At 41.5% G+C, this 25977-nt stretch overlaps 2 protein-coding genes and 1 long non-coding RNA gene across 7 annotated transcripts; 2 read left to right on the forward strand and 1 right to left on the reverse strand.

Moving 5' to 3' along the window:
• The first annotated feature begins 2564 nt into the window (after positions 1-2564).
• LOC117763542 (muscarinic acetylcholine receptor M2-like) lies at positions 2565-9468 on the forward strand. 2 transcript variants are annotated; one of them, XM_034588747.1, is made up of 4 exons: positions 2565-2734; positions 7257-7496; positions 7718-8578; positions 9043-9468. In XM_034588747.1, exons 2-4 carry the CDS (start codon positions 7326-7328, stop codon positions 9352-9354), a joined length of 1344 nt encoding a protein of 447 aa, XP_034444638.1. In that variant the 5' UTR covers positions 2565-2734; positions 7257-7325; the 3' UTR covers positions 9355-9468. The 2 variants fall into 2 exon arrangements, with proteins under 2 accessions (XP_034444638.1, XP_034444639.1); XM_034588748.1 differs by having other exon boundaries at positions 2565-2694.
• LOC117763543 lies at positions 2749-21313 on the reverse strand. The gene is made up of 4 exons (XR_004614181.1): positions 21189-21313; positions 18069-18078; positions 12176-12182; positions 2749-2759 (listed from the first exon to the last, which is right to left on the reverse strand). It is a non-coding gene; the product is annotated as an uncharacterized LOC117763543 (long non-coding RNA).
• LOC117763541 (S-adenosylhomocysteine hydrolase-like protein 1) lies at positions 12277-21198 on the forward strand. 4 transcript variants are annotated; one of them, XM_034588742.1, is made up of 17 exons: positions 12277-12630; positions 16629-16740; positions 17189-17326; positions 17450-17550; positions 17755-17857; positions 17952-18046; positions 18407-18513; positions 18590-18706; positions 18782-18845; positions 18952-19040; positions 19161-19231; positions 19332-19426; positions 19530-19628; positions 20298-20366; positions 20485-20563; positions 20672-20792; positions 20873-21198. In XM_034588742.1, the coding sequence occupies exons 1-17, from the start codon at positions 12364-12366 to the stop codon at positions 20877-20879; spliced, it is 1734 nt and encodes a 577-aa protein (XP_034444633.1). In that variant the 5' UTR covers positions 12277-12363; the 3' UTR covers positions 20880-21198. The 4 variants fall into 4 exon arrangements, with proteins under 4 accessions (XP_034444633.1, XP_034444635.1, XP_034444636.1 ...); XM_034588745.1 differs by lacking the exon at positions 12277-12630 and adding an exon at positions 13731-13856; XM_034588746.1 differs by lacking the exon at positions 12277-12630 and adding an exon at positions 16324-16411.
• Positions 21314-25977: the final 4664 nt, after the last annotated feature.

A 25977-nucleotide genomic window follows, 5' to 3' on the forward strand; every position in this document is an offset into this window, starting at 1 on the left:
GTTTCAGTCACATTTGCATATGAGCGCATGGTGTGTCATTATGCACAGAGAGAAATAAATCAAAGATTGTGAGAAAAGCTAAATTTGTGCTGTGCGACTTTTGAAGTTTTCCCTCTCCCTCAGATACACTTTTTATGAACTCCACGGCTTTGTTAATAAACTGAACGCACCAGTACATTTCAGGAAATGTGAGGCTGCTATTGTGTGCGGCCCTTCTCCATTCAAACTGCAGCTCAGGGGCCCGAGCAGATGACCTCATTTCCCTGCAGCCCAGGGGCTTTTTCTTCATATAGTGAAGAGGAGAGAGCTTCATTGTAAACTGTTTTCTTATTTATTCCTTGTGCACATAGAACTGCTAATAAAAAAAACTCTTGGGTAAGTCTGTTACTGTCACTGTGACGACACTAGGAGATGTATTTAGGTTCTTAAGATTTATGGTGTGAGAATATTGTTCCTATAAAGATGATACATTTGTGTCTATATTTAAAAAGTAATGATCAAGGAGAGGATTTGTGTGAATGGGCAGTGTGTGTGTGTGTGTGTGTGTGTGTGTGTGTGTGTGTGTGTGTGTGTGTGTGTGTGTGTGTGTGTGTGTGTGTGTGTGACTGATGGCTTATATCACTCATTATATACATCACATGCCCTGAAGCTGTGCATCCTTTATGGTTTCTCTTTTCAATTCCAAACATTTTCATGAATGTATACAGGACCGTCTCTGATTGGGGGTCAGCTTTTGAGTAACTCTGCTGGAAACTCGCACAGTTAATGTATTTGATGAAACTGAGACCTTTAACCAGCCCATTCGCATATAGTGCAGATGTTAATTCAGTGCCTGTGTGAGGATGAGTAGGCCTTCATATGTAGTTTCCCTGCAAAACAAATGCAAGTGGCCAGCAAGGAAGACACACGACTGTACGACCCCCATGATCAGTATTGAGTTTTAAAACCACACAGGAAACTGCCTGGAGGAAGCATGGTAAAGAAAATGTCTCTAGTTATATTTTGGCATTTCACTGAATCAAGAAACTCCCCATAAAATATGGCAGTGTATGATACAAGTGGTCTTACTACTTCACAAAAAGAGTATAAAAGTAAATGTTTCCGTGAAAAATATCCAGCTTCTCATTTGGTTGCATTGCAAACTTACTGACATTTTTGGACAATAAATGACAAGTTGGGATTGTGCGACTATTTCTTGGTGACTGTTTTTCCTGTTTTTCCAGCGTGGTCTCCAGTCTTTCAGTTTTTTGGTAAATTTATATAACTTGGTCACATATTGTACGTTTACATAATTCCCAGTTGTTGGGTGAGTTGAAGTCACATCTGTACGAACATGTAACATGAAGAGATTCCCAGTCAGAGACGTGTTTGTCCTGAAAAGCAGAAGATGTAACAAACTGACTGCAGCTTCATATTTATTGTTGGGACATGACAGTGAATTCAATGGATCCGTGGCCTCTTCTCAGCAAGAAAACAAATAGGTGTATTTCCCAAACTATTCCTCAAACTATTTAACATTCACATGGTCATTGACTATTACACCATTAAAATAGGTGACTACAACTTATAGTGATACATGCGCAAAGCCCAGAGAGTCCTGGAAATTCAAGGAGCTTGCAGGAGACAGGAAACCAAACACTGGTTCGTGGAGACATCGAGACTCATATTGATTTGTGTTCATGACAAATGGTGAAACGGCGAATGTGGAGCTCATAGGCACACACCAATAGGGTTTTCTACATAACCACATTGACATAAGAAAATAGTCAAATCAAGTTTTCTGTTCCACAAAATCATCTAACAGATCAATATTGATGTGATCGGCCTACACTAAGTACATTAAATCATCACAATCACATTTACTGTCACTTCCATAATATACACTGGGAGCAAAATTGAGTTCTGCACAGATCAGTCAAATATAAAACACACGATCATTTTCTCATGTAGTATATTTCCTTGCCCAGCACAGGTCTGTTTGTTTGACGACACACTCCTCTTTACATTTGCAATATTGTTTTGTGGATAAGGTCCGTTATTCTCCGCGATAATTCCATCAAAGTAAGGTCATCCACCAACTGGGGCAGCCTGCGTCACCGGTTTGGTTAAAAGGTCACAACCGCGGAGGCTTAAAGGTTAACGTCCCGCAGCAATGAAAAAGCAGTGTCCTCTTGTTTTTAATAGTGCTCTAGTATTTTATTTCACGATGCAGCCACTCAAACTTCTTTCCACATGATCGCCCACAGCTTTGTAGTGCATGAGAACATGATGTGTTTTATTTGGGGGGGTGGGGGTGTAGAGTTTAGTGCTCTCCATGGTTCTGAAACACACGTCTCTGTCTGTTTCTTTACGTCCCTTGTTTATAAAAAATGTTGGACCTAGCTCAAGAGATTTAACATAACAGTTACCAATAGACCTCATAACCCCTCCCTACTCTCAGTCTGTCTGGTACACACACACACACACACACACACACACACACACACACACACACACACACACACACACACACACACACACACACACACACACACACACACACACACACACACACACACCGGTTCTTGTCAGAGGAGGAGCAACATCCACGTCAGGTTACTTTCTGCTCCTCTCTCTGCTCCAGTGTGTCGACAGAAGTGACAGTAACATGGACAAAACCAACACCGCTCGTCAGCGTCGTTCCCCACAGACGAGGTAAGACGACATTTCCCTGATTTCTACCAAACTGCTGCAGGTAAGGACGCTTTTTAAGGAACATCCTCCAAAGTTAACTTGACTCTAAAGAGATTTCAATTCCAAATGTTAATACAAATTATAAAATGCATTGTCCAACTTTATAGCTGGGCAAATATATGTTTTACCACATATGTAAGTTGGAAAGTGCATTTGCTACATTTTGAATTTCAAACAAATCCCATGTGTATCCATCCAAATCTTTCTGCTACTGTAAAGTAAAAAAAAGAGTCAAATAATGATAATCTTGAGAAAGAATCTACAATCATTACAAAACTAGACAGTATAGAAATTAAAATAAATACTATGGGGGTCATTATATTACAAAAAACGAGGATTACAGGAATATATTGTGATAAATCAATTTATTGATTGAAATCTTGCCCTCCCCACACTTTTTCTACTTCCTGACTTTCTATTTATTGTACAGTAGAACTGGGTTTTTATTGTTCCCCCGAGGCTGCTGCAGAAATGTTTATCTTCATTTCTGTTCCAAGCTGAAAGGTTTCAGCCCCAGTGCAGCATCAGATCCTGAATCTGGATTCCAGAGTCTCCCTGCTCCCGAGGAATCCCCCCTGCTTACTCTGTGTTAGTGTTTAAAAAGTAAATTAGATTTCAAACAGACGGCTCCTCCCTGAAAACTGTGGAGGCCTACGAGAAGAAATCAAGTTAGGTTTGTTAATCTTTGCTCATTAACTCTCTCCCACTCACGTACCCTGAGATGGACTTCCTCTGCTGGCACTATAGTTTCCTTTTTTCATTTGATCATTTTCATCTTTTCCCTTTTCCTATTTTATTTTATGGTCTATTCCATTTATTATTCAAGCTTTTTTACTTCCCCTGCAGTACATTCAGTGTTTTTTCTTTTCTCTGTTACACTGCTGTGTGAGGCCAAAGCTCAGGTTGATGTGAAATTTCCCACTCCTCTTGAAATCACAGGGAACCCACTTACAGTAACTAGGGCAACAATATCAGGACATTTGCTGCAGAATACTGCCATGAAAAAGCTATTTCCAACCCGTCAAATGTTGCTTTTATAAATCAAATAGCGTCAAATAATAGCTCAGACTAAGTGTATGTGCTTTATGGTAATTTGTACCTTTACATAATTTGCGGTTGAAGTCACGTCAGTGCAAACATCTAAAATGAAGACATTTCCAGGCAGAGACGTGTTTGTCCTGAAAAGACTGAGTAAATAATAAAATACATTTACGAGATAAAATCATTTCGCGATGACACAATTAAAAAAGTCATCGCTTTGATCCTTGTGGTCGTTAAGTCCGACTTCTGATGAAACTGTGAAATGTCTGCTCTCACATATGTGTTTCCACAGCTGCTCTTTGTCCCTGCAAACAAGCCCCAAAGAGAGCAGAGAGCTTTTAAAGCTGAGCTCCTGCTGCCAGAAGAGAACTACAGTACGGGCAGCGTATTACCGGTACAGCTGTTACACAGGCAGCATCTGTTGGATCTAATTACTATGCCTCTGTGCCTGTCAAAGAAATACTGCTGGCCCCTGTGACTCTCTCCAGTCGCTCTGAACAACAGCAAGGGAGGTCCAGGTCTTGTTAGTGTGAGTGGAGGGGAGAGGTGTAGGTGGGCTTGGGAGCAGGTAGTGATCCCCTGATCTCTCTCTCTCTACAGCCATCACATAACGTAAAAACATCTTTACACAGGCTTATTAGACAGTAAGTCCAGAAAGGTGCAGGAGCGTTTCAAGGAATTTTGGGGCCCGGGCAAAAGACACCTATACATCGAACGCTGATGTATAGGTCGCTGAGTGGGATCTGTCGCTGAGAGGGGCCCATTCATCTCAACTCGGGGCCCCAAGAAAGTGTTCTGCAACTTTACTTGGCAAATTATTGATTAAATTATTGATATTAACCTCACTGTATTGATAGCCCCTTAAAAACACATTTACCAAATAGGACTCCAAAGCAGCATCGTCATATAGGAGGGATTTACTTAAATGTTGTATTCAAATAGAGTTGTAACATACTGGTGCTTCCTCTTTAGTATTTCTATTTTACGTTGCCTCTACAAATGTTGCACAATTTTTAATTAAACATTTATCTAACTGCTGTTGTTACCAAATACTTGACATATCAGATGCAGTAGAGTAGGACACATCATCCATCTTTTTAATTCCACACTTCCTGGATCCTACATTACCCACAATGCCTCTTGAAAGTTAACAGTTCTGACCGAGAGGAGTCTTGTGCTAGCTTGAACCATTAGCATCAAGCGGAGGTTACCGAGGTCAGGTGACCTCACCTTTCTCTTTTCCTGAGGCAATCTATTTATTTTCCTGCTGCACCAACTTTAGCATTAACAGCAGGTTTCTTACTAATCTAGCAGAAGTTGTGAGTTCAGTAAACTTCCTTCCTTCACTTGACGCTAACCCTTGTGTTGCGCTACATAGCTATCCCCTGGTCAGGCGGCCCCTGCTCATCCATTCCATATAATGGAAGTCACTGCACTAGCGTTTATTCTGCCCTGAGGAGGCAGCGCTGCTCGGAGGCCATATTACAGCCTCATGTCTCGTAAACACAATGACGACTGAGGCTCTTCCCAAACAACCATTACCCCCACCCACTCTCAGCAGCAAACCGCTTTTGGCAGTTTACAGCACCTTTACGATTTTATGAACAAAACATATGATCGATTTAGAGGATGATATTCTTTTATAAATGTAAAATTCGATTACAGAAATAGTAATATTAGCCTAGTTCTTCATCCATTTACATAACTGAAAAAGTAAACACTCTGACAGGGTCTATGCTGCAGAATAGATACTTTTTGACCAATAATATTTCTATACTTTACATTAAAAAATATTAATACAGGTTTTTGTTTACCTTATCTGATTCCCTAGATATACCCTGTATTAACTATCACTGCTACATGGCCCATTCATAGCTCCACCTTTTGAATCCCCTCCATCTGGTCATGTGAACAGATTGTTGTCCAGTTCACATAATTAATGCATGTGCACTTTAACTTATAACCTTGATTCTTACATTTGCCACAATATTATGTCATCCAATTTCACTGTAAGAGCAAAATGTCCTCATGACCCAAACACATATAAATCACGAGCTGTCAAGGTCGGGTCACGCCGACACTCGAGCTCTTTTCTCATTTGTGACACAGAAGCCCCAGAATGGTTCCATGATGATAGTGATACTGGTAGAGATGCTGTAATGAAGTTTGGTCTATCTGTAAAAGCAGGAAGGAAACATCTCTGGTACAGTACGCTGTTATCATGGAGTCTAATGGAGTCACTTACAGGGTTTCAGCAGTGTGTAACAACCCTCGTGGTCTCGTCTAAGTGTCTTTACATTGATTTTCTGATCAGAATACATCAGTTAATCACAGTTGTTTATGCTGTGTACATTTTCCTTTTTAACATAATACTAACTGGAATGATACTTTGCCTTAATTGTGGTGTTTTGCTGTCAGTTTGACTGACTGGAGCTATTTTAAAAACACAACCCATTACGAATACAAAAGAACATTTGCATATGATACATTGTTTAGTAGATGCTTTTATCCAAAGCACCTAACGGCGACATGAGTGGCAGGATTGTTAACGTGGGTGGCCCCAGAGGAAATCTGTCAGAACTCACAGAGCAGGTTGATCACTAAGCACAAATTATTCTGCACATAACAATTTATTTAGACATCGAGAATTTGTCCTGCTTTGACACTAAAACCATGGTTTCTCAGACAAACACAAATAAACACATGCAAGACACTCGTGAACATTCAGTAGCTTTCCAAATGAAAATCAAAATGTGCAACTCTTGGCAGCACCTATTTCATATCCAGGAGCAGAGAGGCTTTTAGGAAATGACTTGTATTTATGCCTGCAGGACCAAAACAACAACTTGACATTTTTGAATTGGCTCTCAGGCAGAAATGAGATACTCTCAAAGGGCATTAAGTGACTTTCAAGGCCAAATGGGAAATCTAAATTAACTCACTGGAGGTATAGGTGGCCCTGTCTGGTCAGATTGGATCAGAGTTAAGACTTTCAGGTCTCTTGATATCTTTATACAAAAATAGAGATGTAAAAAAAACCTTTTCAACCGACTAATATAAGGTTAGAAACCTTATATTAGTCGGTTGAAAAGGTTTTTTTTAAATACAGTTTATACAAGAAGCATCATATCTAAAATTAAATAATACTGTAGCAGTTGATTTGCAGATATGAGACAACACCCACTCTGCAGATTGACATATAAACTCCAAACCAGCTTCAGCTTGTATTTCCTGATATGAGTGTGTGCTGTTCATATTTAAACACAGCTTCTGCAGCCTTTATTTGCCCACCTGTCTGTCCTTCACACCTGAGCCAAGCTGCAAGCTCAGAACCACGCCATCACCTGCCGGCTGTTTACACGCTCAGTTACGCATGATTTACCATCTGGGACTGAGTGGGCGGATAAAACCACACACTGGCACAAAGTCAGAAGTATCAAAAATAGTTGTATAGAAGCCGACTCTTTCATTATGCTTCTCAGTACCAGGTGTTGTACAGATGTGACCCACGCCTGAAGCATCTATGAGAAGGATAACCAACAGGAAACAGAATGGAGACCGTGAATTCATCCCACGTCGCCAACATCAGCAGCGTCGACAACAGCAGCCTCTTCTCTGGGAGTCCGTACACGACTGTGGAGATAGTGCTCATCATCCTGGTGGCCGGATCTCTGAGTCTGATCACCGTCATTGGAAACATCCTGGTCATGCTCTCCATAAAGGTTTGACTTTTTTCTTGTTTTGATCATTCGTGATTAACGAGTGTGTTTCTGCAGCGTCCATCTCTGAACACCTGAAAAAGCACAGCCAGATTAGGAGATATGACTTTCAGCGTGTGCACCCCTGTGAAGAGTTGTAATCTAATAGAAAAGAGAAAACATAATTCACGTTTCACAAAAAAAAATTAGCATCTGACCGCCGGCTCCTTATTGTCTCTCTAAAGGTTAACAGGAACCTGCAGACCGTCAACAACTACTTCCTGTTCAGCCTGGCCTGTGCAGACCTCATTATTGGTGTCTGCTCCATGAACCTCTACACTGTCTACATTGTGATTGGCTACTGGCCTTTAGGAGCTGTGGTCTGCGACCTGTGGCTGGCTGTTGATTACGTCGTCAGCAACGCCTCGGTCATGAACCTGCTCATCATTAGCTTTGACCGTTACTTCTGTGTCACCAAACCGCTCAGCTACCCAGCACGCCGCAGCACCAAGATGGCGGGCCTGATGATCGCCGCTGCCTGGGTGCTGTCCTTCATCCTGTGGGCTCCGGCCATCTTGTTCTGGCAGTTCATAGTGGGTGGAAGAACCGTGCTGTCAGGTGAGTGCTACATCCAGTTCTTCTCCAACCCAGCGGTTACATTCGGGACAGCCATAGCAGCTTTCTACCTGCCAGTGGCCATCATGATCCACCTCTACTGGCGCATCTCCAAGGCCAGCCGCAGCCGCATGAGCAGGGACAGCAGGAAGACCTCGGGGACCAGTTTGGGGGAAGGCCACTCTCACAGCCCGGTGGACACATGTGAGACCCAGAGCAACTGCGTCGAGACAAGGGAGCCTCAGGAGGAGGCTGGAGGTGGGAAGGAGAAAGAAATGTTGCAGCAGCGGAACGGAGGTGGTCCCTGCAAGAAAGAGAGGAGTGAACAGGCGGAGTCTGAAAGCGTCCAAGCTTCTACATCTAAAGATATGTCTGCTGTACCTGTGCCAGCACAGACAGGATCAAACGGTGGGAAAAGGACAAATCAAACTCCATCCCCGCAGAAATCAGGGGTGGACAGGCAAAGTCTGGTCACAAGGACACTGGTTAAGGTAAATGTTTGTTTGCTAAAACCACAAAACCGTGTTGGTTTTACAGATAGATCCACTGCCTTTTATACCAAGTTCACGCTAAACCATTTCCAAAGTCGTCGGGTCGCTGCGCGGTTCACGCTACATGACTTGCTGTCTTGTGATCGGGAGTCTTGTAGTGGTTGATTTCATACTACATGACTGACTGGCGACAGGGGGGTCATATACTACATGATCTTTCACCCCCCAACCAGTATGTCTGGTCCAATCTGATGGGCTGTAGTAGTCGCAGATTCATTCTAGGTGATGTGTCGGCGAGCTGCTGATCGAATACCAATTTGGCTCCAAAATTTGTCAGCTGGTTCGAAAATCATGCTAACAAATCGTGTGGTGTGATCTATAGGTATACGTGTCCAATACAGGTTTGTAAAATACGATAAAACTAAATAAAATAAAGTTTTTCTTCTTTCAATCTCATTTTCCAGGTAACAAAGCAGAGTGCTGTGGCAAAATGGAAGAGGAAGGGCATTTCATCCAGGGAGAAAAAGGTGACGCGCACCATCATGGCCATCCTGGTCGCTTTTGTTGTCACGTGGACACCGTACAACGTGATGGTCCTGATCAACACCTTCTGCTCCATCTGCATCCCAAACTCACTGTGGACCATCGGCTACTGGCTCTGCTACATCAACAGTACCATCAACCCAGCCTGCTACGCCCTCTGCAACGCCACCTTCAAAAATACATTCAAGCACCTGCTTATGTGCCGGTACAAGAAAATACGTGCAGCGCGATGAGCGTTAAAACACTGACTCACGTGTGTGATGGAGTCAAAATAATGTGATTGTGAGATGAGACTAATATTGGAGAGAACATGCTAGTGAAATACGGAGTAGGTGTGTTCTCATTGTTCACTTACTCCATTTCTTTTTCGACATATTCCCGGAGTTCTCCTGGGTTTGAAATTCATAATCATACAAAAATTCTAATGACTTGTTTGACAGGATCCCTCCAACACGAGCTTGAGCAGTATGTTGTTTAATATGCAACCTGTTTTTACCTCAGCATTAAAAGTGTAGTTAATGTGATAAAAGTGTAAGTCTACTGTAAAAAGAAGAAACATACAAATATGAAAAATACACTGTGTTGTTGCATAAAGTGACACTGAGCTGTGATAGTGAAAAAACATGTTGACCCAAGACGAAAGAATATATGTGTGTGTGTGTGTGTGTGTGTGTGTGTGTGTGTGTGTGTGTGTGTGTGTGTGTGTGTGTGTGTGTGCGTGTGTGTGTGTGTGTGCGTCTCCTCTATAGATAAATGTACTAAGTCATATTATTCTCATAACATCTGTAATTAATTCATGTTGTTGTGAAATGAGCCTAAATGTGAGATTTGTCCAGATCTTTCCTTCTGTCTTGACATGTTATATATTATCTGTTTCCTGTAAATAAAAGACATGATGACAAAAACATTTAATACAGCATCAGTTTTTTTGTCATAAACTTTATATAATGTGCTCTGGATTAAACGTATTGATGGAAAGAATAAATGCTCAGGGCCTGATTGAGGTTTCATTACTACACACGACAACAGAGTTTGGTTGTAAAAGAACCTGATGACTTTGGAATAAGAACACAAACAACAGAGACGGCCATATTAGCATGTTTTTCTGTGGAGGCACCTTAGCAGCCTGTACTATAAAGTAGGATGAGGATAGTGATGTAATTTCAGGTTTAAATCTGGGATTTCAGGGTTTTCAGGTTTAAGATGGCGGTTGACTTCTTTACCATGGTAACTCGTGTTCTGCACCTGATCTGCTCCCAAGGTTAAATTCAGGTGATCGGATCAAAGCAGCCCAAAGACCAATCAGATTGCTTGAAAACTATCATACAGGACCCTGACAGGGCACAACAGCTTACAATAAAGTGAAGGATATTTAAATTGAATTGCTGACAAGCAATCATGCAAAACCATGAAAAGTCCTCATACATTTTTCTTTAATGTCAGTCCTAAAATCAACAAAGGGTCCTATAGTTAAAATTTCACCAGCCACCCAGGGAGATATCTTTATACACCTCGTGTTTTAACACCACAGACTGAAATTCCTGCACTGAATAGAAATGAGGATTTGACTAGAGAGAGAGAGAGAGAGAACAGGACAGGACACAGTGTCCCTCTCCCACTGCTCCACCCTCTGGACTGGGTGTCAGAAAACATCCTGATTCCCATCAGACACAGAAACAGAACAAAGGGAAGTAAACTGAATTCCTCCCACAGTCTGACCACAGACACAAGAATGGACAGAAGGTTTCTCTGTCTCCACTGTGGGAAAACTCCTCTGTGTGGAAGTTTTGCGCCCTCTACTGGAATAAAGAGCATGTTCCTGTTGATACTTCCACACCTGAGGGCTCACTGGTGGAAACTTGAAAACTTTTAACCATGTGCTGTTTGCACTGGTGCCACATTTATTAAATATTTGTGACAATGAATAGAATAGAAAAACATTCCAGCACAAAAATCCAACTAATCAAATAAAACAACAAATACAGGTTCTATAATGTCGGCCACCACAGTTGGTACAAAGTTATCTTTCTGTTACCCACAACTGCGACACAGTAGGGAAACAATGACTGGTGAAGACTTTTTAAACCAGAAGACATTCAGAGACTGACGGGCCACTTTATCACCATATTGTGTAAACATGTATCGAGATCAGATACATCTGGATCACTATCAAGATCCACACTAAATGTCAGAAGTCTACAGAAGTCCGATTATTTTTTAATCAAGATCTCTGCGTTATTTCTTGAGAAATTTAGAAAGTGATAAAGAAAGTGAAAAATAATACTTGGATTCGCCTCCTGAATGAAATCTGTTCCAGAAGTTAATGGGTTCCTCCTATAGCCCTTTCTTCTATCAAGTTTCAATCAAATTGGTTCTGTAGTTTTTACGTAATCCTGCTAACAGACAGAGAAACAGTCAAACAGAAATAAAAACATAAAAAGGCAACGATGGCTTTTGTCCTTTTATTTACAATGAAAGTATGAAGAGATCTTTCAATGGCCAATACAAACATGAGGAGGGATTACAGCAAGAAAAACCTGTTTGAGTGTTCGTACCTTCCCTGACAGATTTTCCAAAACTGACAACTTTCAACATGTTAAACTTCAACATTCAAGCCTGATAAATACAAGAAGTCTATTTCTGCATATTTTCCATTTTGTCTGACACACTTGTCTTTTATCATTAGACTCATCAAGCAGGTGGTCTGTGACCATGAGGCCACTATTGATGCTGGAGTTTAATGTAAACACGTGTGTGTTTGTTTATAATGTAACCCTTGGCTTGTTGTGTGTCTTTGTTATCAGATGTTATCAAAGACAATGCAAAAACAAGAAGCGTCTCCACGGTTCTTAATATATTGAGTATTTTTTATTTGCATAAACTGGAGAGACTCTCAACACCAGAGACTGTACGAGGGCCCTCGTCCACGTCTACATCGATGGCACTTTAGTCGCACTCAGGAGTCACATTCTTGCATTTCCAGGTTACATATCGCTCCGTGTTGAAAAGCTCTGCTCACTTCAGTGTTTACCGTGTACACACTGCATCCATGACTAATTATCTACTTTACATTTAGTCAAAGTAACCCCAGAACTGCTGCTGTTTGGAGTAAAAACACACTCTTTGCTGGAGGAAGTACCACATGCATGTGGGTAGCATACGGCTGAGCTATCACCTGCTCAACTGTCACAGTCATACGAGCAGGACTCTAATTCACTGCAATACTGGCAGCCAGAGGAGACATGGCAGAGGAACAGGACCACACAGGATCTCCCTGGGAGGACCTGCCTCTACCTAAGGATTATCCTGAACTAAGAGCTGGACTGAATGGAGAGATGGGAGAGGAGGATGCTCCTGGCTCCACAGATCAGGCAGGGAAATGTGGCCCCAACCTGCTGCAGATGCTGAAGGCGGCAGAGAGCAGGAGGTCTCCTCAGGGTCAGGACAGAGACGGAGATGAGGCCTCTGGGGTGGGAGAGCTGGTTACTGAAGCTCTGAAGACTGACATGGTGAGCAAGGACACTGATAAACTTCATGAGTCTGACCCCACAGGCAGCGTGGATCTGCATATGCTCAGACTGTTAATGATGTTAGCTGCTATGGAAAGGCCTCCGTCAATGTTTGACACAAAGACACAGATTTACACATCCAACTCTGTCTGTAGATCTGGAGGAGTGCAGCTGTATATGTAGAAAAAAAGTTGTATGCTGCTTTTTAAAATCTTTTAACTAGGGTTTTGTGAAATTTGATACTGATAATGAACTCTTTGAGTCTGACTATTGGAGTGTAATGGCACAGTAATGGGGCAGTCTTTAAAACAGGCACAGGTACAGACATGGTGGAACAGCGGTGCAAAAGGTTGCCAGTTCGAAGCCCAGCTCATTTGGGTTTTTCCTATGTGAAGGTAACATGTTCTTCCCATGTCAGCGTAGGTTTTCTCTTGGTACTTCCTCCCACAGTCCAAAGACTGATGGAGACTAGAGGTTATTAGGGGATCATAGGTGTGAATGTCTGTGTGAATTGTTGTTTGTCAGCCCTTTTCTGACTCTGTGGTTCTCATACCATATTTGGACAAGAGGGCGGAGGTGGAGAGGTGGGTCTGAACCGGGCATGTCCCTTTAAGAGTAACACTGCAGAGCTGCTGGGTCACTTAGCAAAGACACAACAGTAAATTCGAGCTCTATTGTCTTTGATTTATTAGCAGAAACCTAAGATGACTGTTGTTTGACTGAATGTTCAACTGACTGTTCGACTGTAAGGCTTCTGTTTTGTTTTCACTTTCCTGTTTCTTCTAACATGGAGCTGCCTTCTTCTTTCTGTCTCACTCACAAAGTGAATGTATGGCCATACATGTGCTGCCTATATAGCCTGAGAGCAGAGTGCACTTTACTGAGCCTATACTTATATTCATCCGTTCACTGAACTCTCTCTTCCTTCTCTCCATCTGCAGCCGGTTTCTCCTCTCTGCTCTGTGAGCCTCACAAAGACTCCATTCACTTCCCCGCTCTTGTCTCTGTCCTCTCTCCACCTGTCACCTGGGCCTGTGGGGCACGGGTGTGGCGTAGAGCGTCACTCTGTGTAACTGTGTAATCGATTCAGCAGCATCCGCTCGCAGCACTGCAGGGTTTTCAGAGGGTCAGGGTGGGAGCAGCCTGCCAGCATGAAGAAAGTGTACAGTCTAGTGAACATAACCAAAGCCAAGGACCAGGAGGCAGTGCAGTCCATCTGTATCAAGGTACTTAGAGGCACTTTCATAAGAAAAGGTAATTGGAGTTTTATTTTGAAGGGCAGCAAGTCAGACCTTCAGGTAGAGGCTGTTTTAATGGGAATACTTGTGTATAAAAACTGCCCTTTATACTTGCTTTTTTAGACTACTACAACCTTGAGTTTTCTTGTTATAGAAAAGCAGAGTAATGTGGAAAAAGAAAGGGAACAGCCTGAGTCTTTATTTGTGCTTGAAACAGCAAATCAATGCGACATTGATCTCTGAAGAATCTGTTTTCACAACCACAAAATAATTATTGTTTTTTCATTCACTACTTCAACTGTGAGTTTTCTTGTAATAGAAAAGCAGAGGAATGTGGAAAAAGAAAGTAAACAGCCGTAGTTATTATTTGTGCTTAAAAAACAGCAACTCAATGCACAATTGTTCTCTGAAAAGTCTGTTTTCACAACCACAAAATAATGATTGTCTTTTCATTGTACTTTCACAGTAGCCAACCTTGAATTCAAACTGTCAGTTCTGTGACCATTAAGTTAACTTTCACTCTGCTCCAAGTCACAGCTTAATGACTTTTTGTGTTAAACATTAAGCGGCTGCTTGAGTAAGAACCTGCTGCTGTATGTTTGTTTTCAAGTGATCATTACTCAAAAGTTAAATTTGACAAAAGTCTGTCTTTTAACTGTCTTTTTAAAATATTGTTGCATATAGATTAAATCAACCTGAAACAATTGTCACCCAACCTTAGTGAAGCATGTTGGGGTTCAAGGGGTAAGGGGATTTTTTTCCAATCTTTGTTAATTGATTACCTCAGCTTGAGCTCACTGTGTCACCTTGCCACTGTGGTGACCTCTGGGATCTCATGTGATCTAATAACAGAAAGTCAGAGGGGAGCAGAAAGCTGCTCCACAGAAATCCTCCTTTCAGATGTCCACAGTTCTCAGGTTTAATTGTTGCTAACGAGGACTTGAAGGCTCAGTTTGAGGAGCAGCGTCACTTTCTTCACTTATGCATCTGTAATGAATGTCACATGAGAGAAGAAAAGTTTGCTGCAAGAAATATTTCTGAAATACCTGGAAATATCAGTCGTTTTGGCTGATGGGATGAACCTCCAATAATTGACTTGATACTGTATTTGAGTTTTCATTCAGGGTCACCTCTTTATCATTATAATGTTTCCATGTCACTTACTCTTAGCTTCACACGTTTGCAACGCTAAATCAACAGAACGTATTGAGTTACTGTAACATCTTAAATAGATGCTAATCAGAATACAGTGACATTCGAAAATCAATAGATTATTGTTTAAATGTCTAAAAATATAAAAGTAGTGGGTAGTTGTGTAGTTAGCTGTGTTGATTAGCAATAGCAGATCGACCAAACAAACAAATTGTCGAGACCAATCTTTAAACAACATGCATGATGTGTAGCTTCTTTACTTTTAACAACTTATCTCCTAAATGTCTTGGAATGTATAAACAGTAATTTGAGAACTACAGCCTGTTGGTGTCCGAGTAACCTCCTCGCAGTGTGCAGCATCACAGATTTATATAATTCTCTCTTTTTCACCCATTTAAAGCTGTAGGAAAAACAGACAAGGTATTAACAGCCTTTTCTGGTGTTTGAGGATTAGTTGCTCGGCAACTTCAATGTTTTAACTGCAACGTAATGCTGTGGAAAATGAAAAAGGTCAAGATAAAATGGAGTCATCATCCTTTATGCCTGATTAAACATCATAATCAGGGTCAGTCCAGGGTAATAAGTTAATACCACATTCATCACACTATTACATGCAATGATAATAAAAGAAAATGTGGAACTAATCAAAAGTATTAAAAATGTACCACGAGTAATCTAACAGAAAACCTTAAATTAAATGGCATGTATTCAGTAATCTGTAGTTAAATACATTTAAAAAGTATAAACCTCCCAACTCTGATTACTACTCATTAGACCCCTTTAAAGTTTATTCCAGCAATTTAACATTGCTCTCTCATAAAGTTGGAGCACTTGACCAAAATGGTTAAAAACTGTGCAGCTAAGACATTAGCTGACTTTTAAACTCAAACTGGATCCTACGTTTCCCAGAATGCGATTCAACAGCATCTTTCATTTGACCTAATTCCCACATCTTTCAAACTACATGGCCAGTTTGTAAATTTGTCTCCGAGCTGATGCCACAACAACCCTGATGTTATCACCATGATTCCTCCAGAGCCACACATCACTTTACACCAACAGGTTACTGCTCCCTGTACCTCAACTCATCTTTACATGTTTAAGTGGTGGAGGATCCCTTTAACGAAATGCCTTCACTCAATCCATGTGTATGTGTGTAGGAGTATAGGCCTATATACAGTAGTTCTGTACACAAACTTGCAGAGTGTGTACTTTTGGGGGGTGGGGTCGGTTTGGGGGTGTGTCTGGGGGGTGTGCATGCCATGCCCCCCTCATTGGAGCCGGACAGCTCAGGCTCAGGCAGCAGAGTCTGACTCGGCAGCCAGGGAGCCAACATGGCCAAGTGGGATCCGTGTGGCAGCAGCGCAGCCTTCAGACAGCCACACTGGACGGTGAGACAGCAACAGACTCAGCGAGGAGTCAGGACACGAGGAGGAGATTCATGAGAATTATGGGGGTTAATAGAAAATCTGCTGTGATGTGAGGGGCTTCTGTGCAAGTGTGTCTGCATCATCATGTTGTGACCTGCAGTGGAATAACAGCTGAAGGCCTCTTTCTCATCCTGTTTATTCTGTGTGTTTGTGTCTCTCTTTATTTTTGTCTCCACAGCAAATACAGCTCACTGACCAGAAGCAAGAATTCAACAAACGTCCCAACAAGACAGGTCATCGCTCTCTGTCCCACTCCATCTCACAGTCGTCTACAGACAGCCACAGCTCAGGTATGGAAACATGCAGACACACACACACACACACACACACACACACTCACACACTCTCACACACACACTTAATTCTAATCACATGTCTTTGATATATAAACTGAGCTGGTTCTGATCCCAGCAGCACGAGAACTACAGGCCTTGAGGATTAGCCTCCCTGCTTTCTCCCTCAGCTAAATCTTAATTAAAAGGAAAGGTCCTCTGAAGAATGACGTCTCTTTAATTTGGTGGGTTTGTGCAAAAGGCTCATTTTCAAAAGGCTCAGAGGAAAGACTCACCTGGTTGGAGTCTGATACCAAACATGGCATCAAAACAACACAACCAGAATCAATTACAAGCTTTCCAACAAACCAGGCGTCTCTGCATTGCTATAAACATGTTTGTTGAAAGATGTTGTTGTATATCAGCTGATGATTTTTATACACAATATCTAATTTCTGTGGTGCAGTGTGCAGCGACAGCTCCGAGGATGAGTCATCTCCCAAAGGCAAAGTTCAGAAGACTTCCAAAGGCCTTTCAGACTTCTGCATCAAAAACATCAAGCAGGCTGAGTCTGGACGCAGAGAGATAGAGATCGCACAACAAGGTGAAAACACACAATCCCCCTATTTATGTAAGAAAGAGAGATAAAATGTCATAAATACAAAAATATTTATCATTTATGAAGACTGTTCATGATGTCTGTGCTGACTCTGTCTGTGGCATTTAGAAATGCCAGCACTGATGGTCCTGAGGAAAAGAGCAGGTGGAGAGAAACCTCTGGCCGGAGCCAAAGTTGTGGGCTGCACACACATCACTGCACAGACGGCGGTCAGTGCAACACACAGACACACACAGACACACACACACACACACACACATTGTATTTACTGCTTTTACATGATCAGCGTGAATGCATTTTGTCTGTCACACGACTTTGTAGACCCTGCTTTTAAAGGTGCTATATAAATGTTGTCATTATGATTATTATTATGATTAGGAGGACTGATAGAAGTTGAACATATGATCTTACAGGTGCTGATTGAGACTCTGAGTGCGTTGGGGGCTCAGTGTCGCTGGGCGGCCTGTAACATCTTCTCCACGCAGAACGCTGCTGCTGCTGCTCTGGCTGAAGGAGGTACAAACAGATGTTTACCTGCTGCTCCTCCGTTTTTCTTCCCTTTCTCTTTTCCTTCTCATCCCACTCTCTTTGCCTCTCATTAACCTCTCAGGCACCTCAGTGTTTGCGTGGAGAGGAGAGTCAGAGGATGACTTCTGGTGGTGTATTGACCAATGTGTCGGTGCAGAGACCTGGCAGCCAAACATGGTACTGTGAGTGTGAAGGGCACCAAACAATAACTGTGCAGCTCTTTGACACAGTTAACTAAAAAATGTTATTAAACTTAATTACTATTCTTTTTACCTAGAACTTAAAACCAAATATTTTATATTTATTTATTAAAACGTTGCTAATTTTCTGATGTTTTAGCACTTTAAGCAAAAAAAGTGTTCATTCCATTTATGGCTTTCAAACAATCAATATCTTCAAATCCCTATAAATCAAACAAAACCTATCGATTTGAAATATACTTTATTAAATGTTGGTGAACGGTACCTTTAATTTGTGTTTAACAGCTACAAAGATTGTGCAGTTGCAGAGTTTATCTGTCTTTGTCTCCCTTGTCAGATTCTGGATGACGGAGGCGACCTGACCCACTGGATCTATAAGAAGTACCTGAGTCTGTTCAAGAAGGTCAAAGGCATCGTGGAGGAAAGTGTTACGGGAGTTTATCGGTTAGTTTCCCACAATGCTCCAGTCTTTTTCTGCACGTTATTCTCCAGCTCACACGTGTGTCCGCGACTGTTTCAGGTTGTACCAGCTGTCTAAGGCTGGCAGACTGTGCATCCCGGCCATCAATGTGAACGACTCAGTGACCAAGCAGAAGTTTGACAACCTGTACTGCTGCAAGGAGTCCATACTGGACGGGTGAGGACTTGTGTTGTGACGATAAACAGGTACAAACACTGGGGCAGTGATCTGACTGTTGAACTCTTCCCTCAGGTTGAAGAGAACCACTGACGTCATGTTTGGAGGAAAACAGGTGGTGGTGTGTGGCTACGGTGAGGTCAGTACAACTGCTTCAGGGTAACTCCAGTCTTAAATAAAAAAGAGAAATTATTAAGTTTAAATTTAAGCAACTGTCTCTTCTTTCTTCTTCTTCCTCCGCGCAGGTTGGTAAAGGTTGCTCCGCCGCCCTCAGAGCACTGGGTGCTGTCCTGTACGTCACAGAGGTGGATCCCATTTGTGCCCTTCAGGCCTGGTATGAGTGGAGGAAGCTTTTATCAGCACAGATGTGAAGTGTTTCCCTCTGTCGCACACTATAGCCAAACATCTGGAAATCTGCTAAATAAATCCCATTCTCTAATCCTCCCCTCCTCAGCATGGACGGCTTCAGAGTGATTAAACTGAGTGAGGTGGTCCGACAGGTGGACGTGATCATCACCTGCACCGGTGACTTTTACAATCAGTACTCTTAATGAGAATATCGATAGAATACATCACATTAATGTCTATTTTCATCAGGCTTTATTTAATCTATACTTCTCTGCAGGGAACAAAAACGTGGTGGGGAGGGAACATCTGGACAGAATGAAGAACGGCTGCATCGTCTGCAACATGGGACACTCCAACACCGAGATAGATTTGGTAAAAAACATTGATTGCGTGGGATCCTGTGTGTGTTTTATATGTGTGTGTAGATCTTTATATGTTGACATGGTCGTGTGTGTGTGAAACATTCGCCTCCCAGGTGAGTTTGCAGGCTGCGGAGCTGAGGTGGGAGCATGTGAGGCCTCAGGTGGACCACGTGATCTGGCCCGATGGCAAGAGAATTGTCCTGCTGGCTGAGGTGATGATGCTGTTAGTGCTGTAATTATCACACAACACTACCAAGGGAATAATACACAGAAAACACATTTACTGAGAAGTATAAACATCCTGAAGGGGCTCAAGAAGCTGCTCTAATTAACTGGCTCTCCTGTTTATTACACAGCTAACAACACTGAATTAGATCTCAACTACATTGGGTACTCCATAGTCTGTGAACTCCATAGTCTGTGAACTTTTTTTTTTTTTAAGTCTGTTCAGTTCTTCTTTAACAGAACTTTATTTAAAAGTATTAATACTGCAGTGGCCTACTTCACAACTGTGTGGAAGTTGTGTCTAACCCTCACATGGTGTTTTCCATATCACTGCCCTCTGTGGTTGAAGGGCTCGGTGCTGATGAGTCGAGCAGCAAGAACAGATTTCCCTGAACATTTTTTACCTCTGATATGTTTTCATCTGCTTGTTTGTTTGTCTGTCAGGATTAAGCTAAATCTACTGGACAGATCAGGTCTTGTGTGATCTGATCCACATCTGGAAAGAACCAGGATTTTTTTTTCAGTTTCCTTAACATGACTCTGAATGCCCCTCTAGTTAAAGTTTGTCTTTCTTCAATACACAATCCGTGAGGTTATGATCAATGGGTTCTGTCATATTCTTTATGTTATTTTCAGTCTTCAATTCTTCCTCTCAGGGCCGTCTGCTGAATCTGAGCTGCTCCACGGTGCCGTCGTTTGTCCTCTCCATCACTGCTACAACTCAGGTACAATAATACGTATTTTTTATGGATTAACTTAATAAAAGAACACAGGGATCTCTTCACTCTTCTTCACGTGTATCAGAAGTCACCTGTACACGTGCTCACAGGGACTTTGTTTCAGGCGCTGGCTCTCATAGAGCTGTACAACGCTCCAGAGGGACGATACAAACAGGACGTCTACCTGCTGCCCAAGAAGATCGGCAAGTCCTCTGCTCAAACACCCTGAAACACACACCGTTATCGTTCTCCTGGTGTATTCAGGCAGAAGGTTGAGTGGACTTAAACATAATGAAGTGTATCCTTTTCAGATGAGTACGTGGCCAGTCTTCACCTGCCGACATTTGAGGCTCACCTCACAGAGCTGAATGAGGATCAGGCCAAGTACCTCGGCATCAGCAAACAAGGGCCCTTCAAACCAAACTACTACAGGTGAGGACATGAACTCTGGTCCTCACACAAATAATACACACGTTGGACTTTTTGTATTTGATAAATATATATTTAAACAGGTATTAACTTGTGAAGCTGAAGGACAGAAGCTCTTCAGACAAGCTCTGGTGGATTTTCATGTTACTCCCAGTCCTGTGGGCAGAGCACTGGCGCCCCCTCCTGTCTGAAGATCACTTTCATGTTGACGTCACTTGTTTTTCTGTGTGTCTGTGTGGTTGCATCTGTTTCATGTGTCAAACTGCTCCTAGTTAGACAGTAAATCCAGAATATACTTAACAAAATGTAAAGAGAAACACAAAGAGCTGAATGTTTTATTATCTTCACTTCGAATCAAAGATAATGACACTCATTGACTGGAGCAGGAATCAATTTAACCAAATTACTGAGAAAAGAACATATATACACATTAATACACATAAAATAGTCTAATGATCACATGCCCTATGACTTAATATTTTTAGTTTTGTCCTTATTTAAAGCCTCTCGTTGTGTTTCTGTCTCATAATTCTATTAAAACAATAAAGTTAAATGTGTATCAGAAAATGTGTAAATGTGTAACAGTCAAAACAGTGTTTTTCTTTGTTTGGTGTCAGAAACAGTCTCAAGTACAAACCCTATAAATATTATGGAAGCCCAATTCCGCCACTGTGATGAAAACAATAAAGATCCTCAATGGCCGACCTTTAATAAAGATAGAGGTCGGCCATTTTAATGACAAACTTTCTCAAAATTATGACTTAGCATCTGTCCTCTATATAATACGCTGAAAGTGGTTGTATTGAACTTAATTGTATGTGTTTGTAAACAAAGCAACTCACATTAATCCCATTCAAAAATAAAATTCAATATTAAGCATTTAAAACTCACCTTTGAGTTGAATCAACTTTATTTTGGCCCCTTTAAAAATCACGGAATAAATGAGAGAATACAGAATGCAAAGAACAGAGTGTCAGGTTTTAAAAACTTTTAAAATACATGTTTTATGAATAACATTCATATATTTGATAAATGTATGACATTCTAGGTCATAACTATGAGATACTAAGTCATACTTTTGAGAAGGTTTGTCATTATAATGATTTACAGAATTTTTTTTAAATGTCATCACAGTGGCAGAAATGGGCTTCGATAAAATAAAGATTGTTTTGTTCTAACTCTAAATAATGATAAATGGCTTGGTGATCCAGCAATTATGGGAGACTGTTTTGCCCGCTAGGGGGCGTAGGAGCATTCATTTCTTTGATTGATCATAACAATGGTCATAATTTCAATGCTACTTTCCTTCTATGAGCATCTAACACACTTAGATGTTTACGCACACAAACACACACACACACACACACACACACACACACACACACACACACACACACACACACACACACACACACACACACACCCATTCACACTCTCTTGGAGACCTTAACCTTACTTGTCTAACCTAAACCTAAACTTGACCTCAACTTAACTTTATCCTAAACTTAAACATGTCTTCAACATTAAATCTTCATGATGTGACGATGTCAACACACATCCCAGTTATCTGTGGTGAATGAAAAGGGTCTGTGTTTGAGGTGCTGTGCATTTAAACATAAAAAGATCACGCTTAAATAATAAATGTCCAGACTGAGCTTTTTGTAAGAAATATGACTTTAATGGTGAAAACAGATTCCAGTTATTAATTCTGTAAAACAGACAAACTGAATGAATAAGAAATAAACAACATGCTGCATCTCCATAGAGTCCACATACAAAACATCATATATCATAGTCTCAGGTAAGAATTACAATATGTATATAGTATAGATATTATCTATACTAGTATTTATCACATCATTATTGTGGTGATAATTGGAAACTACACATGATCAAGATGTAGATTATTCTTCCTCTCTGCTGTAAAATCAGTTTAAATATCTTTACATGTAATTCAACACTTAAAATAATCATCAGTTTCCTATATATCATAGTCAGCTCTTTATTTTAGTGACCTCCTATGATAGGTACATTGACAGTTCAGATTCATTTTAATACTACAACTGGTTGTTTTGAAGCCATTTGAAGTTGTAGTTTGATTTAATATCAGTTCACAAAACACTTTCTGATCCAGACAGAAGCTTCACTTGCAGAACGAGCTGTGGACGTTGGAGTGGGCTCCTGCCAGACGCTATGTAATTAACTGCTGCTCATATGAGAATCATTATCTGTTTTCCTCGATTGCTGCACCCTGTCTGCCTCTGATCATGAAGAACTAAAAATACCCCCCCTGTTCCTGGATTACTGTAATCCAGCGCCTCCTTGTGTTTGTGTGTGTGTGTGTGTGTGTGTGTGTGTGTGTGTGTGTGTGTGTGTGTGTGTGTGTGTGTGTGTGTGTGTGTGTCTGTGTGTGTGTGTCTGTGTGTGTAATGGCTGAAGGTCCTTACTGAACTGTACACTGTACTTTTGTGGGACATCAGACTGAAGGTGAGTAACATATACCACCATTTCCTCTTCCTCCTCCTCCTCCTCCTCTTCCTCTTTCTGATAATTAAAACATATACTTCACTATTTTACCTCAAACGCTTCATGTTTCACCAAAGTGACAATAAATAAATCAGGTAAACAATAAATCGTGTGCCTGCACCCAACTCTGGCTCAGTCTCTCTGACTTTCAGGCCACTTTTCACCACTTCTGCATAATCCTATGAATTGAAACTCACCATGCAGTTGATATGTGTTTGAAATATATTTATTGTAACAGACAAAGCAACACAAGAACATACACTTACTGCAGAGGAACAGTTGACACACTGATAAACAGCCATTAGTGTAAGAGATTAATGAGGGGATCCATTAACTTCCACACCCGATCTAATCTAACGACACCCCTCATTCTCTTGTATTACCACCGGTCAGAGGGGGGTTGTGTGTGTGTGTGTGTGTGTGTGTGTGTGTGTGTGTGTGTGTGTGTGTGTGTGTGTGTGTGTGTGTGTGTGTGTGTGTGTGTGTGTGTGTGTGTGTGTCCTTGCCTCCTCCCTGTTCAGGGATTCTCCCTAAAGAGCTTTGATGCCGTCTCTGCATCACTACAAGGTCTAATCACCCGCACCAGCTGTCAGTGTGTCGGCCTCCCTCCTTCCTCTCTTTGCGTCCACTGGCACCACTTAACCTCACATCCTCTGCAGGCGGCCATAATGGACTCTCATCACACTCGTATTGAAACACGATCAACGCATATCAGCCGCTGACGGCTCAGACGGCCCCAACCCAGACTAACGCCTCAGAGACAAAGGGAAACGTTTGGTCCTCGTTTGATTGATCGGTACTTTTGTTTAAACTGCAGATGATTTGTCGTTTTATTCTAAATTGTGTAGATTTTCTCTTTCTTATCCTGGATTGGCCTTCCTCTCGTTTTCTTCCTGACCCCTGCTGCTCTCAAACTAAATACACTCGTAATAATCTTGTTGCAGTTCCCTATTGTTAACGGATATTCTGTACCTGTTTTAATCCAGCTATAACACACAATGAAACTCAATTGAGGAGGTTATGTGTCATTGCTGTTTGTCTGTCCTTTAGGGGGATTATCCAAAATCTACTGAGGGTGGAGTACGAGCCAATGAAGAACCCATTGACTTTAGGTGTGGATTCAAGGGGCGGATGCAGGTTTTTCTTTACTTTCTTTAACATAGCTTGACGGGGCTTTTGAAAAAAAATGTTTGGTCCATCTTGATTACATTTAAGGGGACTATTGGGCCTTGGCGGAGGTTTAAGCTTTACTAAGAGACATTCTATTCATTAATTAAATATTTAAATCCAAGATAGAACGTTAAAGGTTGCATTGCATCCAAAGACAAATCCTAAATGTCTTTGTGCATTATTTTATACACATTTACTGTCATTTGGTCTGTAATAGAAAATCATTGGGTGTTTTCCAGAAATTAAAAACAGCACCAGGATTTTAGAAGCACTGTTTCATTTTAGCCCCAAGATTCACCAACTTTTTCATACATTTTCTACAATCAAACCTTAAAATATATTTTATCTACCTAATGTTCCAAGGCTAATATGAGGGACATATTTTCCACCGAGGAGGTTATGTATTTATCTTTATTGGTTGTTTTTTTATCTGTTATTCAGCAAGATAAAGCAAAAACTACTTGATGAATTACCACAAGACAAGACACAAGACGTTGTATTGGTCAGGAAAGAACCTATCACATTTTGCCGTGGATTCGGATCAGGGGGCGGATCCAGGATTATGCTTCCACCAATTTACTAGAGAATAATTTAAAGATATTAATGAAACTAATCGGACATGGTTAGGGGACTGATATTTATGAGTGTGTGTAATTTAGCGTAGATCCAAACAAAAAATCTGGATCTAGTGAATGTGGTTTCATAAGGGTCCTGTTGGGCTTTGGCAGAGTACGAACTCTAGTTTTAATATGTTTTAGGCCTAAAACAGTCAAATTCAACAATTTTGACTCCATAAGTGATAAGAACCAGGCTTAAGAAAGTGTGTGTAATTTGTGTTGAACTTAACAATTCCCAGAAACAACACTGAAGATGTCACCTCAATGGCAGCTGCTGTAAAGTGTTGTACATCCCTAATGTACTGATGCATCTTTTGGGTTTAATGGTTGGACGCAGCACTAACATCACTTGTGTTGAACCTCGGCAGCGCCTCAGCTTAGACCCTTTGTGAGTGAATGGGATCCTGTTGCACCTTGAGCTGAGCTGCCGGCGCTGACACCATCACTGAGGATTTACAACCACAGGCTGGTTCCACAGCCAAACACATTGATTTATTGATCAGTGCAGATGATAGTCAGGTCAGTGCTTAATGGCCTGTGTATGGATTTATGGGTTTGGGCCCCCTAGTCAAAGGTCTCCCCTGGTCCATACCTTTAGTGTTTGAGGTCTAATATTACACTCAGGGTTTGATGTCATGATCAGCTAAGTGTGGCCGAGACAACCCTGAGGGACGCCATATATCTGAGGGAGGCAGGACAAAGAGAAACTGTAATGTACTGTGATGTTTTTCTAACGAACAGACTCAATGGACTTACGCTTATCTTTTTTCTGTGGTTTGTTGTACACTTGCTGCATCCTCGCTTCACCCACACCCCAGACCTGCCACCAAGACACCTCTGGACACGGAATCGAATCCTCCTCCTCCTGTGATGTG

This window comes from Hippoglossus hippoglossus, chromosome 6 (assembly GCF_009819705.1).
Source record: "Hippoglossus hippoglossus isolate fHipHip1 chromosome 6, fHipHip1.pri, whole genome shotgun sequence".
NCBI classification, from domain to species: Eukaryota; Metazoa; Chordata; class Actinopteri; order Pleuronectiformes; family Pleuronectidae; genus Hippoglossus; species Hippoglossus hippoglossus.